This window comes from Austrofundulus limnaeus, unplaced genomic scaffold (assembly GCF_001266775.1).
Source record: "Austrofundulus limnaeus strain Quisiro unplaced genomic scaffold, Austrofundulus_limnaeus-1.0 Scaffold588, whole genome shotgun sequence".
In the NCBI taxonomy this organism is placed as follows: Eukaryota; Metazoa; Chordata; class Actinopteri; order Cyprinodontiformes; family Rivulidae; genus Austrofundulus; species Austrofundulus limnaeus.
In genome coordinates this window covers 1,946-18,271 of record NW_013952990.1, presented here as the reverse complement: position 1 = coordinate 18,271, position 16,326 = coordinate 1,946, and the positions used below count along the sequence as shown (strand labels likewise).

Sequence of the window (16,326 nt, the reverse complement as noted above, 5' to 3'; positions counted from 1 at the left end):
TTTACCTGTGTCCCTGTCTGTTCTCACCTGTCTTTACCTGTGTCCCTGTCTGTTCTCACCTGTCTTTACCTGTGTCCCTGTCTGTCCATCTGTCCTCACCTGTTCTTACATGTGTCCCTGTCTGTCCTCACCTGTCCTTACCTCTGTCCCTGTCTGTCCATCTGTCCTCACCTGACCTTACCGGTGTCCCTGTCTGTCCTCACCTATCCTTACCTTTGTCCCTGTATGTTCTCACCTGTCCTCACCTGTGTCCCTGTCTGTCCATCTGTCCTCACCTGTCCTCACCTGTTCTTACATGTGTCCCTGTCTGTCCTCACCTATCCTTACCTTTGTCCCTGTTTGTTCTCACCTGTCCTCACCTGTGTCCCTGTCTGTCCATCTGTCCTCACCTGTCCTCACCTGTTCTTACATGTGTCCCTGTCTGTCCTCACCTGTCCTCACCTGTGTCCCTGTCTGTCCATCTGTCCTCACCTGTCCTCACATGTGTCCCTGTCTGTCCTCACCTGTCCTTATCTTTGTCCCTGTCATCCTCACCTGTCCTCACCTGTGTCCCTGTCTGTCCATCTGTCCTCACCTGTCCTCACCTGTGTCCCTGTCTGTCCAGATGCGAGTCCTGAGGTTGGGTCGGTGGTGGTCCACACTGGGTGTTCTGATGAAGATTAGCTGGGCCTCGGTCAGTCCTCTTGGTCTGGTTCTGGTTTTGGTGGTCTTCATGTTCTCTGTGGTTGGCATGGATCTCTTCCAAGAGGACTACAAGGACCTGGTCTGCAGGATCTCATCGGACTGTGAGCTCCCCCGCTGGCACATGGTGGACTTTTTCCACTCGGTCCTGCTGGTCTTCAGGGTCCTGTGTGGCGAGTGGGTCGACAGCTTGTGGGACTGCATGGAGGTGTCCAACCGGACCGTCTGTGTCTTCTTCTACGTCACGGTTCTGCTCACCGGAAACCTCCTGGTGAGACCCGGGTCCACTTTGTTCTTAGAGGGGTTTTAGGATGAGCTACAAGGGTCCCTTCAACATCAAAAACCTGAAATCAAAGTCTTTGGTTCAGATCCTGGTCCAGTTTTGATCTGATCCGTGTCAGTTTTGTTCCAGGTCTTTACTGTGTTCTGGGTTCAATTCCAGGTCCTGATTCTGTTCTTGAACCTGCTGCTGATCCCATTCCGGGATGAGAAACTGGCAACTGAAGGAGGAAAAGGAACCAGCATGAAGTGGACCAAGACCTGGATTCTGGAGCGATTCAGGTCCTTGAAGGGAAAACTCGGTCCTGAGAGTGAGTCCTTCTGTCTCTGTTGGGTCCTCCTCATTGCTGCAGGCGACGTCTGAACCTTGTGTCTGTTATCAGCTGAGGAGAACGGCGGGAAAGAACACCTGGCCCTAAAGACCATCACCTCGGACCAACAGATCCTCGAGGGTCACCCTGAGGACCAGGACTCCTGCAAGGTGTTGCCCAGTCCATCTGCTGAGGAGAAAAAACAGGTAAATTTAGTTTTACGCTTTTATTCTGTGACGCAGAACAATCTGTTGGTGAATTTGATGAAGTAGGCAGAGTCAAGATTTAAAAAATGATTTTAATTATCATAACTTGATGTACCTGGTCTGGTTTTAACCAGGTTCTTTCATCCAAACAAGCCACGACTTTTGACCTTTGACCTTTAACCTGAATGAATTTGTGCAAATTCCTGTTTTTTTTCAAGTGACTTTAGTGATGAAGAAACATCAAGACAGCAGAAATATTTCATAAGTTTAAGTCAACAAGATTATTTTACTTAAACAAAAACACAAGACATTTATTTGTTTGACATGTTTCCTTTAGCGTGAAGCCGTCCAGAAGTCTGAAGACCCCGAGAATCAAACAGGAAGTGGACCTGAGGACTGCTGCTGTGCATGTACGTGCACAAACACATTATCCACCGTGAAATGTTGTGTTCTGAGACAGGATCAGACCAGCAGGAGCTGATCAGGGATCTGTGCTCCGTGTGTTCCAGGCTGTTACCTCCGCTGTCCCATCCAGGACATAGACACGTCCCAGGGTGCAGGGAGGGTCTGGTATAAGTTCAGAACAGTTTGTCTCCACATCGTTCAGTTCAGATTCTTCGAGGCCTTCATAATCTTCGTCATCCTGTTGAGCATTGCTGCATTGGTAAATACAAACGCAAAGAATAACAAACAACAACAATTCATTTACAAACTGGAACCATTCAGACCTTCAGAACCAGTGACAGAGTGGGACTGTAACTGGGAACCAACTTCCTGGTCCAGAACTCCTGATCTTGTCTCCTTTTCCTTTCAAACTTTGAACCTTGATGCTTTTATTGTTTGTTTGTTTGTTTGTACGCTGTTGGTGAAACCATGATTGTGTTTGTGGACAGATGTTTGAGAGCATCAACCCTCAGCAACAACCAATCCTGCAGAATCTTTTGGACACAGCAGACCAGGTCTTCACCTACATATTTCTGTTGGAGATGCTTCTCAAATGGGTCGCCCTCGGGTTCAAGAAGTACTTCAGCAGCTTCTGGTGCTGGCTCGACTTCATCGTCCTGGATGTAAGAGCATGATCAGTTCCACAAATTACTGCTAATCTATTGATAACTAACAGAAACCAACACTGAGGGCAGTTTTGACCCTTTTAGTAGGTTTTTAAAATTATTTTATGGTTCTTTCACTGGTTAGTAATTAAAGCAGGACTTTGCACCAGGATCAGATGGAACAAAACCATGATTACCAAAAATATAAACCTAATACAGTCCAGGGGACACAACCTTCCAATCTTTAGGTTTGGTACCAGCAACCTGTCTCAAAGACACACTTCAGACCCAGTTTGTTAGACCCAGGTCTTTAGCTGGACCAATTAAAAATATCACAGAAAACAAAAATAGGATTCTAACCCAGATCAATCCAGATCTATCCAAACCAACCCAGACCAATTCAGACCAACCCAGACTAACATAAACCAACCCAGACCAACTCAGACCAACCCAGACTAACCCAAACCAACCCTTATCAACCCAGACCAACCTAAACCAACCCAGACTAACCCATATCAACCCAGACCTATCCAAACCAACCCAGACCAATTCAGACCAACTCAGACTAACCCAACCAATCCAGACCAACCCAGACTAACCCAGACCAACCTAAACCAACTCAGACCAACCCACCCCAACCCAAACCAACTCAGACCAACCTAGACTAACTCAGACCAACCTAAACCTACCCAGAGCAACCCGGACCAACTGAAGGCTGTGGTGGTCAACAAACCACAGAAGAAGACAGTAGTGGTGGATTTATGGATCTCCGGGGTCGACACATTAGGAAGCCTCTTTATAAATCAGCTGCTTCCTGCTCACCTGTAGAATGATGTCATCAACACCTGTGTTTTATCTTCCAGGTTGCTCTGTTGTGTTTGATTTTCAACACACTGGGGTACTCAACAGAACCTCTGAGGGTTGTGAGGACCCTGAGAGCCCTGTCCCGCTTCAAAGGCATGAGGGTAAGACAGACACACTGAACTCTGAAGACACAATGAAGTGAGACAGGTGAGACTGACAAGTGAGGTAAACACAGACAAACAAGAAAGATGAGACATACACACTGACAGGTGAGACAGACACTGAGAAAGTTGCCTATTACCTGTCTCACCCTCACCTGTCTTTCGGTGCAGATGGTGTTGCGTTGGATGGCGGCGAGCGTTCCCTCCATGTGCAGAACAATACTGGTTGTTCTGTTTGTCTGGCTGATCTTCAGCATCATTGGGGTGAACCTGTTTGCAGGAAAGTTTGATTACTGTTTCAATGAGACGAGTGCAGAGGCCTTCATGGTATCTGAGGTGGAAAACAAGTCCGAGTGTCTTGGCCTTTCTTTAAACGCTACTGAGGTCAACTGGAAGAATGCCAAGTTTAACTTTGACAACGTGGTGATGGGTCTCCTTTCTCTGTTGATCATGGTCAGTGATACATTTACACACAAAAAACTGAAACACTAATCAGATTCAGGAGTTATACACTAAATAAAACAGAGTTTGATGAGAATCTTTAACTGTCAGAATATTATGATTTATTCTTATGTGAAACCTTTAGATGTTCAGAAAGTTTTACAGAGAATGAAATTAAATTCTGTTTTCTAATAAAGTTTTGATGATTTCAGGCGACATCTACGGGCTGGCACGACATCATGTACGCAGCTGTGGACTCCAGAACGGTCAGTACATTTCTTGGTACTGGTTCTGTTACTGATGTTTTCAGTCCCATTGTTAATAGTGGTGGTAGTATAGACACTGATACCAGTACCCATTCTGATGTGTGTATATGTGCGTATGAGTGCAGGTAGAGGAACAGCCAGTGTATGAAGTCAACCTGTACATGTACCTGTACTTCATCCTTTTCATCATCTTTGGCTGCTTCTTCACCTCCATCCTCTTCATCAGAGGCTTCATTGATATGCTTACACAGCATGAACACAAGATAAGCAGAATGGTTCCTATAGCTACCATGTGGCAGAGTAGTTCCTATAATTACCACGGGGAAGTCAGCGAAACAGAATAAATCGCCCCTTTTTCACTAGTGCCACTTAGTGTAGTGTCGGTACGGTCAGTTTTTGTGTGCTTTTCCATTGACGTTCCAGTCCGGTTCCAGTGGGTGTGTTTTGGGCGGTTGGTGGAGGTGGTTTTTGGGTTTTTCAAAAAATAATTAATGCACAAAATGAGAGATGGAAACACGTTTGCCGAATAAGTTCTGAAATTTAAAAAAATTAGCTAAAAATTCAAACTGAAGTTGGATGGAAACACGACTAATGTCACTGCTACAATTGAAAAAATGGTGCCTCGAGTTGTTGTTGTAAAGGCAGCTCAGACGCAACCAGTGACTCCATCCCCTAGCCAATCAGTGACGAACAGTGTTCTGATGTCACATTTTGGTGTCGACTGGGACCACTTAGAACCACAACGAAGTAGGTACTAAAAAAAGGGCTGGTTCCAAGAATCTGGCCTAATGGAAATGGCTTGGAATTGTATCGAACCGTACCGACACTACACTAAGTGGCACTTGTGGAAAAGGGGCAAAAGATCTTGTAGTCATGTATGCTTAGTTGTTACTTATTGTTTTTTTTATCTTTACGTTGGAGGGAAACATGTTTTTATGACAAAAAATCAGCTGAGGTTTCATGGAACTGTGAGGAAAATGTTCTCCAAGACACCCGAGAAAGCTGTCCCACGACCACAGGTGAGTTCTGGCTTGAGGTCTTAGTTTAGTTGTGTGTTTGTGTCAGACTCCAGACTTATTCAGATTTGTGTCTCTTCTGGACTCTGGGGGATCAAACTGGTCCCAGGGTTGACCCGTAGCACCTTGTGTCAGATGATTTCAATGATCTGAAACCTGTCTGTCACCAGAACCAGTGCCAGGCCCGGCTCTTTGACCTGGTGACGTCACCGATCTTTGAGATTGTGGTGATGGTGTTGATCTGTGTATACGTGGTGGCTCTGATGATGGAGCAGGATGACCAGTCCTTAGAAACAGATATAGTTTTCTTCTGGATTCACTTCATCATCCTCATCCTCTTCTACATCGAGTTCATCCTGAAGATTGTTGCTCTTCGACATCACTACTTCCGCTTTGGTTTGAACATCATGGCCTTTGTGATTCTCCTCTTGTTGACCACAGGTGAGTCTTCAGCAGGTGATGCTGTCATCTCATATCTTCTACCTGTCTTACCTTTGCTGGGTAACTTGTTTAATTAGGTTCAGTCCAGTTTGAACCCTAATAATCAGCTCTGAATCCTGAATTTACAATGTTATAAAGTCCACTCAACCAGAGAAGGAAGTGATGGTAGCATTGTGTGTTCCAGGTATCTTCATCGCAGATGTGTTTGAAAAATATTTCTTCAGTCCTGGTTTCTTGCCCATCCTTCGACTGGCTCACATCTGTAGAATCCTCCCGTTGACTCGCTGGGCCAGAGGGATACAGACGCTGCTTGTGAGCTTCCTGAGGTCACTTCCTGCCCTCCTCAACATCGGCCTGCTCTTCTTCCTCGTTACGTACACCTATGCTTATGTTGGCATGTACGCCTTCGGCCACGTGAAGGAGGAGGCCATGATCGACAGCATGTTTAACTTTAAGACGTTTGGAAACAGCATGATCAGTATGATTCTGGTCAGCCCGTCCTCTGGATGGGACGGTTTTCTGGGTCCTATCATGAACACGCCTCCATACTGTGACCCGGGTGTAGACTGCAGCAGCCCAGCAGGGGGCATCGCCTTCTTCACCTCCTACATCCTCCTGTACCTGCTGCTGGTCGTCCACCTCTTCGTCGCTGTTGTCCTGGAGAGCTTCAACTGCAGGGAACCAGAGAATTCCCTGAGCGACGAGCACCTGCAGATGTTTTATGACACCTGGAGGAGGTTTGATCTGGATGCTTCACGGGTCATAAATTACAGGTGACAGGTCCATCCTGAGGAAAACCTCCACCTTCAGAGAAGCAGGGTGGACTCTAACTCTCTTTGTTTGGGTTCCACAGCCAGCTGTCAGATTTCTGTGACCAACTTCAGGACCCGCTAAGGATTCCCAAACCGAACAACATCAAACTGATCCACATGGATCTGCCTCTGCTCCCTGGAGACAAGATCTGCTGCCTGGACATACTGCAAGCACTCAGCACACAGGTAACATCACCTGATCATCTGATGCTGTTCTTCTTCTTGTGGCACTTGTTCTTGTACTTGTTCTTCTTGTTCTTGTTTTTGTTCTTCTTCTTGTACTTGCTCTTGTTTTTCTTTTTGTTTTTCTTTTTTGTTTTTGTTCTTGTTCTTCTTCTTGTTCTTGTACCTGTACTTGTTCTTGCTCTTCTTCTTGTTCTTGTACCTGTACTTGTTCTTGCTCTTCTTCTTGTTCTTGTACTTGTACTTTTTTGTGTACTTGTTCTTGCTCTTCTTGTTCTTCTTCTCGTATTTGTACTTGTTCTTGTTTTTCTTTTTGTTTTCATTTTTGTTTTTGTTCTTGTATTTTATCTTGTTCTTGCTCTTCTTGTTCTTGTACTTGTTCTTGTACTTGTACTTGTTTGTGTACTTGTTCTTGCTCTTCTTGTTCTTCTTGTATTTGTACTTGTTGTTGTTTTTGTTTTTCATTTTTGTTTTTGTTCTTGTACTTTATCTTGTTCTTGTACTTCTTCTTGTACTTGTTCTTTTTCTTCTTGCTCTTCTTTTCCTTGTGTTAATGAGTCAGCATTCATACTACAGCGCGCCTGTTTCGCTTTATGTTTTGTCTTTTCTGAAAAACATATATTCTTCGGCGTTTTTATTCGTTCATGTCAAACCATTCAGCTTGTTCAGAAGATGAGAGCTGTAATGACTTTTGGATTTGGTAACTTTTATATTTTGCTAACTATTTAGCTTTAGTTACAAGTATTTTGCTGACAGAAATCATTGTGATCTCGTCAATTCCTTTTTTTTATTTGCTTCAGCAAACCTGGTTTGTTTTTGTTTCTTTAAGCTTCTATTAGTTTTCAGATCCTTTTAGCTTGTATTTTGTTTCTTTTAACTAGTGTTTTATTTTGAGCTTTTAGATAGCATTAAAGTACTTTGAGCTAGCATTTTCTACTTTTAGTTAACTTTTTTAACCTTATAGCTAGTGTTTTGTCAGAGTACATAAATTAATGCGTGGACACAAGATGATAATTCGTGGCCATGCATTAGTTTTTTTATCCAATGTCACCAAACGGGCTCCATGTTTTGCTATTTTTAGTTTGTGTTTTACTCCTTTAAGCTAATTTTCTGTTTCCTATCATTATTAGTTCAGTTGAAACTTGTGCAGTAATTTTCTTCAGTTTATTCAGTGCTCAGTTCAACATATAAACTTTATTTTACCATAAAGTTTCACTTTATTTATGTTTTATGACAGAATATTTTGCTTTTTGTGCAGGTGTTTGAATCAGGACAGATGGAGGATCTGAAGGGCAGATTGGAGGAAAAGTTCAATGTCCACAACCCTGTAAACATTCTATTCTATTCTATTCTATTCTATTCTATTCTATTCTATTCTATTCTATTCTATTCTATTCTATTCTATTCTATTCTATTCTATTGTTATTCAGCTCTTGATGACAACATTAAAAACAGCTGTTCACCCTCAGAGTATGACTCGCAGCTAAATTTAGCTACATTTCTGTAAAGTTGACTCGATGTTTATTTATTTTTTGCTAAGGTTAATTAGCTTTCACAGTTGCCTTGAGCTGCATTTGCTCTCAAAGTTGATGAATGTCAGAAACGCACCTGACGATCGCTGCCTCCTGTTTCCAGCAGGAGGCTCAGGAACCAATCAGCAGCACCCTGCGGAGGAAACAGGAAGAGGTGGCGGCCGGTGCGATCCAGCGAGCGTTCAGGAGACACCGCAGGCAGGACAAAGTGGAATAGAACAGTGGACCTTGATGTGGGCGGAGCCACTGGGTTCTCCACAGCGATCACCTGACTTCCTGTGAGACGGTGACTTCATCTCTCCCTGTTTCTAAACATAATGTCTTATTTTAATGTTTCCTTTTAAAATCCTGCACAGGTACAGCATTCACTCTGGATCTGTCTGTAACTAACAGATTTAATCTGCTCTAACCCAAACGTTAACACCTATTATCTCACAAAGTGTCGACAAAAATCACTAAACTGTGAGAAAATACACAACTTGTTACTTGGAATTACATTTAACATGTTTGCTCAAAGGCCCAAAGTTTGGGTCAGAACTTAGCGGGAGTTAACAGAAACTATATTCATTTTGTTTGTTTGTCACTTTGTACATCTCAGAACAAACAAACTGTGAACGTTGATTTAAACTATCTCAGCTCTGTGGCTCGTCCAGCTTTATTTGATTTTTTCTGCTTTCATTACAAAAACAAGGGTGTAACTTTAGGTCAAGCACTGGGGGGGGGGGGGTTATGCTCTAAAACCCTGCATGTCATTTTCAGCAGTTATGTTTAAACGTAAATATCGTAAATTTTAAATCAGGTCAAAGTTACTTAAAGACAACGAGAATTGCAGGTGTCTGTTTAACCAGTTTATTTCTGTTGTGTTTGAGCAAATTGTGACTAGATCAAATTATTATGGGGGTCATACCCCCCCGCATATTATGCCTGTGCTTGGTTAAACATAATAATGTTCAGTTTAACCAGAAATAACTCAAGTAACAACTTTAATTCTTACGTTTTTACTTTTGTATACTTAAATAACTATATTTTTTGTACTCTTTCATAATAAAGAGAATGTAAAAGCAGTTTGATTTGTTTTCATTTTAAATTTCAGGATGCTGTTTTCTCTTTACTGAAACACGTCGTCTGAGTTTGTTATTGGGAACAAAAGAATCAAATCTAAGATTCACAAGGGAAAAAATCAGATCAGAGGAAGAAGCAAAGTTTGGATGAGCTGAGCTTTAGTTTATTAATGATAGAAGGAGTCCATGATGCGCCTCATGCTCATGAACCTCATGTGGCCCATGCCCATGTTGGAGAAGCTCCTGTACTCTCCAGGCCTCATGTACATCATCCTGCCTCTGTAGTGGGGCTGCTCGTACATCAGCCAGTGCCCGTCCATCACGTGGCAGGACATGCAGTTGGACATGCGGTAACGGTCCATGATGTTGTCACAGTCGTCCATCATCTCGTACATCTGGCCTCCGAAGTTCTCCCTCTCATAGATCCTCATCCTGTAGGAGCCGCGGTGCTGAAACACAACAGTCACCAATGATTAACAATCAGTAATCAATGTTTAGAATAATAATAATAGTAACTTGACATGGGTTTTTACGATGTAAAAACAAGTGTGCATTGCCTTTGCCTGCAGCTTGAACTGTGACCAAGTTGAAATGTGTTTGCTAATCAAATACCAGCTTGTGCCTGCCAAGTCAGCAGTTGTTTGTAATGAGGGTAATTGTGTGAGAATATGACAGTTAGAAAATATGTAGTTTTAATGAAATATCTTGTTTATGGCTGGGGTCGAACCCTGATCTCCCACACGAAAACCCATAGTGTTCACCATGAGACTATAGGAGCTGTTGCAGTAGTTACTCCCAGTGTTAGCTTTGTAATGTGTGCTGAAAGGGGCCATATTGGTAATGCAATTGTTGACACTAAACTGCAATATATTACAACAATAAAGGAATATTAGGACAATATTATAGTGAAATTTCAAAATACAATCATGTTTGTATTGTAAACACTGAACTACTGAGTTTAAATATTATTAAACTATGGTGCAGTACTGAGTAGATACAGCATGGGGCAGTATTGGACCAATACAAGGCTCCATTGACTCTCATTATTTGATTTTAAACATTAATATTTCAAAAATTAAAAGTTGTACAGGCACCAAAAGGCATAGCAATCATTTGGTAGAGGAGCTTTACAGATTTAAATTACAATGGCAGTTCTAGGACAAAGTATGCAGGAGGAGAAGCATGGCAAAGTGGAGATGACTTGGATGGGAAACGAATCACAACAGTGTGCATTGCATTGGCTATGCACACTGATAATAACATCCATTAATTGAATGGTTCTGAGGTCAAGAAATCTATACCAAAACAACAAAGTGGGCTATGAATCAACTGAGTGTTTACCATGGGGATCATGCGGCAGGACCTGATGCAGTCGCTCCATCCAAACATGCTCATGTAGTCGGCGTACTCGCCCCTCCTCATGAAGTACTGGTTGCCCATGTAGTTGGTGCGGTCGTAGACCATGAAGCAGCCTCTCTCCACCCTGCAGGAGTGACACCTGCTCATGTAGGAGGACATGTCGGCGCAGTCGCTGCTGCACTCGTAGGAACGGCCCTGGAAGTTCCTGTCCTCGTAGAAGATGATCTGAAGATGCAGGGAAAACATCAATCAGGAAGAAAGAACCAAAAGTCGCAAAACGTAAAGTTTTCTAACTGTGGTCTAAATACAAATGAAGCATCAAGTTTTTAGTGAAAATGTGCTTTTATAAACTCTGTAGAACAAATGTGTCATAATTTTTTTATTAAGATTAAAAGTAAGCTAAATTATTTTCTTAAATTAACTCATGAAAGAAGTTTTTTTCCAATGGTTTAGGACAGCAGGAACGTTACAGTTCGTCTGTTTTCAGTGTGAAATGTTTGGTTGTGGTTCCGGCTCTCACCCTGCTGCTCATGTTCATGTCGCTGGAGCTCATGTTGCTGGTCGTGTTGTTGGTTGTGTTGCTGTCAGGTTGCTCAGCTCAGCTGCTGTTGTTGAATGTGTTACCTGTGGAGCAGCGGCTGCTCTTTATAGAACCTGAGCAGCTGAAGCCTTTTGTCCAAACAGCCTGAGCCAGCAGCGCGTCATAAAGAGACACTCAACGTTCGGCATTTCTCTTAGAAACCACGGACAAAGAGCCTCCTTCAGGCCTCTGTTCACACTTTCTGGAACAAAAAACCTGAAGACAAAAGCTGTAAAAATACCAATTTTTTAACCCTTTGTTCACAAAACAAAGAAACAAGCTTTTATCCTCAGCATCTGATGACCAACACCAGAAACATGTCCCTGTTCAAACTGGAACAAAAGCTTCTTTTAAAAAACTAGCTTCACTTTTAATTCAGTCACTTTCATATATTTAGGAGTAAAACAAAATAAAGCTGTGAACATCCAGAATGGTCCATTTAAAGACTTTATTTTTATTTAAACACAGAATTACCAGATAATTAATAATGTAGTTATTTTTGGAACAAATGAACTTTGTACACATGTAGTTGATAAAAGTTTCATAATAAAAGTTTGTTTTAATATCAGAACAATAAAAACAAACATGTTTAATGGCAGGACTGAACGTTGGGTGCATGAACTCTTCAAAATCCACAAACTATAGTGTTCTAATTGTTTCAATGTTTTTAATTTAATTATTATTATTATTTGTTTCTTTATTAACCTTTTAATCATTTGTCTTATTTGTTGTTGATCACGGAGGTACCAGGTCCAAACCGATGGTCTCCAGCAGAGAGTCCTGCTTCTACACATTGATATTTTTTATAAACTAAAATTAAGTGTTAGATATCAGCCTTTATTTTGATACAGGTTTAGTTCTTTGTTTTGTTAAATAATGTAAAAATTACAGCATTTATATTTTCTCCACTCAGTTATCGTGCGCATGCTGAGTCAGCACTATTGTTTTCCATCCATCCATCCATCCATCCATCCATCCATCCATCCATCCATTTTCTTCCACCTATCCGGGGTCGGGTCGCGGGGGCAGCAGCTTCAGAAGGGAGGCCCAGACCTCCCTCTCCCCAGCCACTTCTTCCAGCTCCTCCGGGGGAACTCCAAGGAGTTCCCAGGCCAGCCGAGAGACATAGTCCCTCCAGCGTGTCCTGGGTCTTCCTCGGGGCCTCCTCCCGGTGGGACGTGCCCAGAACACCTCACCAGGGAGGAGTCCAGGAGGCATCCATACCAGATGAACCACCTCAACTGGCTCCTCTCGATGTGGAGGAGCAGCAGCTCTACTCTAAGTCCCTCCCGGATGACCGAGCTTCTCACCCTATCTCTAAGGGAGAGCCCAGCCACCCTGCAGAGGAAACCCATTTCGGCCGCTTGTATCCGGGACCTCGTTCTTTCGGTCATGACCCAAAGCTCATGACCATAGATGAGGGTAGGAACGTAGATCGACCGGTAAATCGAGAGCTTCGCTTTCTGACTCAGCTCTCTCTTCACCACGACGGACTGGTACAGCGCCCGCTTTACAGCAGACGCTGCGCCAATCCGCCTGTCGATCTCCCGCTCCGTTCTTCCCCCATTCGTGAACAAGATCCCCAGATACTTAAACTCCTCCACTTGAGACAGGGCGACCCCCCTGACCCGGAGAAGGCACTCTGCCCTTTTCCGGCTCAAGACCATGGCCTCGGATTTGGAGGCACTGAGCCTCATCCCGGCCGCTTCCCACTCGGTATTATTATTTTTCAGCACATTTATTTGCACTCTAACTACTTGTTTATACTTTGTGTCACAATATTCAGTTTAAATAACCAAAGAAGACTTGAATTACTGATCATAGCGTTTGTAAAAGAAAACTTTATTTTTTCAGAGGGTTCAGACATCTTCTGCAGGGACAGGAAGTGATGAAATGACCTGTTTTATAATCGTTTCTGAGTTGAAGGATGTAGAAGAAATGTCCAGTTCAGGAATCCACAGAGGACTGAGGACAGGTGGTGGAGAGTGGGCAGGCAGGTGAGTAATGTCGCTGATCTGGTTTGAGCCTGAGGAATCATCTGAGGAGTGGTCCCATGTGGGGGGGTCCCTGAAGGAGAGTGACGAGGAAGAACCTCTGAAAGAGAACACAGGTACAACTCTGGGAACTCAAGGAAAATAAACTTTAGAAGCCGCCGTTCACCAAAGTGACTCCAACCTGAGGAGCGTCTGAGCTCTAACAGCTGGATCATATTCATCATCACATCTACACCTGAACGTTTGACCACCTACAGCAAACAGGAAGTGCCTATAACACCAACATACATTATTGTTGTTGTTGTTGTTGTCGTCATCGTCGTCGTCGCCGTTGTAGTCATCGTCGTCTTTATTATTATTATTATTTTAATTATCGTCATCGTCATCATCATCATCATGTTATTAATAATACATTTTTTGTAAATGGTCTGGTCTTCTATTGTTTGATCCAGTTCTACCTGAGGGTTTTCCACAGTTTTGTCTAGATCTACCTCAGAGTCTTCTACTGTTTGGTCTAGGCAGTGGTGGGCAGCCTAATCCAAAATTTAGCTCCACAATTTCTAAAGTGCTTGCGAAAATATTTAGGTCCGCAAATTTTAAAGCGCCTGTGCCATAGAAAATTAGCAGAAGCTAATTTTAAAGCACAAGTTCTATTTGACACTTACTAGCCGGCAGTAATTCATGTACAATATATGTACAACACTGCCAACTAGCAGTGTATGAACTCTTTTACAACTAAATACTGCAACTGCCGATTGCTGGGGATGTGATTTCCTGAAACAGACCTTTTGCTCCTGGTGTAAAAATAAAAAAGTTGTTGAGGATTGCTAGTTCGGCTGCATCTACGTCGGGGTCTTCTGCTGTTTGGTCTAAGTCTGCTTTAGGGTCTTCCACAGTTTGGTTTAGGTCTACCTCAGGGTATTCTACTGTTAGGTCTAGGTCTACATCAGGGTAGTCTACTGTTAGGTCCAGGTCTACCTCAGGGTTTTCTACTCTTTGGTCTAGGTCTACCTCAGGGTCTTCTACCCTTTGGTCCAGGTCTACCTCAGGGTCTTCTACTGTTTGGTCCAGGTCTACCTCAGGGTCTTCTACTCTTTGGTCTGGGTCTACCTCAGGGTATTCTACTGTTAGGTCTAGGTCTACCTCAGGGTCTGCTACTCTTTGGTCTAGGTCTACCTCAGGGTATTCTACTGTTAGGTCTAGGTTTACCATAGGGTCTTCTACTGTTTGGTCCAGGTCTACCTTGGGGTCTTCTGTTGTTTGGTCCAGGTCTACTTTGGTCTAGGTCTACCTCAGGGTCTTCTACAGTTTGGTCCAGGTCTACTTCAAGGTCTTCTACCTTTTATTCCAGGTCTACTTAGGGTCTTCTACAGTTTGGTCTGGGTCTTTCTTTTGTTTTGAACTCTTAACTGTTATTGGAGGTACCGGTACCTCTTCTTGATTGGAAACACTATATATTGGCAACAGTGTTATTGTTTATTTAAATGCTGTTCTCGTTCATTTAAATAGTATTTGTCAAGGAGTCCTAACAACCAGGACTGCAACGTAATATGAATACACAAATCAAGTAATGTTAAAAATGTTTGAGCAATGATGAACAAATAAGACCAAAGGGTCTGACAGTGAGAGACTGTTTCTGTAATGGTCTAAACTGGACAGTTGTTTGATTCTAAAGAGCTTTGTAGGATTTTTCCAACCAATCAGAATTTGATGAAACCTTTTTAAAATGTTTTATTGAAGTTAGCAAATTTTTAGTGATTTTATTCAGTCTTTATTCTGAAATTCAGATTGCTTTGGAATCGTGCTGAGGTAAAGCTTTAAAGACAACACTTTATGTACTGTCAGTACTTTTAATTTCTAAACTTTGAGTTGAGTTTTTTTCTCTTTATGCTGGTTTAGTCAAAGTTTTCAGGATGAAAGTGTTTTTATGGAAAAGTGAAACTTTATTTTAAACAAGTAGTGATGTTCTGAAAATCCACTTTATCAAAGAGAAGTTGGTATTTCCTTTCAGCAAGTCCTTTATTTCTGCTTATTTCTGCACAAAATGTTAAACTTTAGGATTTATTAGCTTTAAAAAACAGATCAGAGGAAGGAGCAAAGTTTGGATGAGCTGAGCTTTAGTTTATTAATGATAGTAGGAGTCCATGATGCGCCTCATGCTCATGAACCTCATGTGGCCCATGCCCATGCCCATGTTGGAGAAGCTCCTGTACTCTCCAGGCCTCATGTACATCATCCTGCCTCTGTAGTGGGGCTGCTCGTACATCAGCCAGTGTCCGTCCATCACGTGGCAGGACATGCAGTTGGACATGCGGTAACGGTCCATGATGTTGTCACAGTCGTCCATCATCTCGTACATCTGGCCTCCGAAGTTCTCCCTCTCATAGATCCTCATCCTGTAGGAGCCGCGGTGCTGAAACACAACAGTCACCAATGATTAACAATCAGTAATCAATGTTTAGAATAATAATAATAGTAACTTGACATGGGTTTTTACGATGTAAAAACAAGTGTGCATTGCCTTTGTCTGCAGCTTGAACTGTGACCAAGTTGAAATGTGTTTGCTAATCAAGTACCAGCTTGTGCCTGCCAAGTCAGCAGTTGTTTGTAATGAGGGTAATTGTGTGAGAATATGACAGTTAGAAAATATGTAGTTTTAATGAAATTTTTTGTTTATGGCTGGGATTGAACCCTGATCTCCCACATGAAAACCCATAGTGTTCACCATGAGACTATAGGAGCTGTTGCAGTAGTTACTCCCAGTATTAGCTTTGTATGTGTGCTGAAAGAGGCCATATTGGCAATGCAATTGTTGGCACTAAACTGCAGTATATTACAACAATAAAGGAATATTAGGACAATATTATAGTGAAATATCAAAATCAGTCACCAATGATTAACAATCAGTAATCAATGTTTAGAATAATAATAATAGTAATAACATCCATTAATTGAATGGTTCTGAGGTCAAGAAATCTATACCAAAACAACAAAGTGGGCTATGAATCAACTGAGTGTTTACCATGGGGATCATGCGGCAGGACCTGATGCAGTCGCTCCATCCAAACATGCTCATGTAGTCGGCGTACTCGCCCCTCCTCATGAAGTACTGGTTACCCATGTAGTTGGTGCGGTCGTAGACCATGAAGC

General features: G+C 42.6%; 3 protein-coding genes across 7 annotated transcripts in view; 1 reads left to right on the top strand and 2 right to left on the bottom strand.

Moving 5' to 3' along the window:
• The window catches only part of LOC106531012 (sodium channel protein type 4 subunit alpha B), a gene marked incomplete at its 5' end in the record, with an annotated part of 17,501 nt that extends 8,255 nt beyond the window's left edge, over nucleotides 1-9,246 (top strand). The window contains 16 exon segments of one of the 4 annotated variants that reach the window (XM_014026761.1): nucleotides 605-952; nucleotides 1,124-1,271; nucleotides 1,344-1,477; nucleotides 1,815-1,887; nucleotides 1,987-2,141; nucleotides 2,371-2,544; nucleotides 3,390-3,491; nucleotides 3,663-3,944; nucleotides 4,145-4,198; nucleotides 4,324-4,461; nucleotides 5,113-5,217; nucleotides 5,385-5,655; nucleotides 5,840-6,428; nucleotides 6,509-6,653; nucleotides 7,909-7,977; nucleotides 8,286-9,246. In XM_014026761.1, coding sequence (XP_013882215.1) covers nucleotides 605-952; nucleotides 1,124-1,271; nucleotides 1,344-1,477; nucleotides 1,815-1,887; nucleotides 1,987-2,141; nucleotides 2,371-2,544; nucleotides 3,390-3,491; nucleotides 3,663-3,944; nucleotides 4,145-4,198; nucleotides 4,324-4,461; nucleotides 5,113-5,217; nucleotides 5,385-5,655; nucleotides 5,840-6,428; nucleotides 6,509-6,653; nucleotides 7,909-7,977; nucleotides 8,286-8,399 — 2,901 coding nt within the window. 4 annotated transcript variants of the gene reach the window in all.
• Nucleotides 9,247-9,380: 134 nt separating this feature from the next.
• LOC106531013 (gamma-crystallin M2) overlaps nucleotides 9,381-16,326 on the bottom strand; it is a 7,834-nt gene continuing 888 nt past the window's right edge. The window contains exons 1-3 of one of the 2 annotated variants that reach the window (XM_014026764.1): nucleotides 11,123-11,223; nucleotides 10,585-10,827; nucleotides 9,381-9,692 (exon numbers count right to left, since the gene is read on the bottom strand). In XM_014026764.1, coding sequence (XP_013882218.1) covers nucleotides 9,411-9,692; nucleotides 10,585-10,827; nucleotides 11,123-11,155 — 558 coding nt within the window. In that variant the 5' untranslated portion in view covers nucleotides 11,156-11,223 and the 3' untranslated portion in view covers nucleotides 9,381-9,410. Of the gene's footprint in view, nucleotides 9,693-10,584; nucleotides 10,828-11,122; nucleotides 11,224-16,326 lie in introns of those variants that run through there. The other variant, XM_014026763.1, reaches the window with a different exon arrangement.
• On the bottom strand, nucleotides 15,177-16,326 carry LOC106531014 (gamma-crystallin M2; the record flags this gene model as incomplete). The annotated part of the gene is given in 2 exon segments (XM_014026766.1): nucleotides 15,177-15,589; nucleotides 16,199-16,326. Coding segments are annotated over 2 exon segments (416 nt in total), but the record flags the coding sequence as incomplete, so codon positions are not given.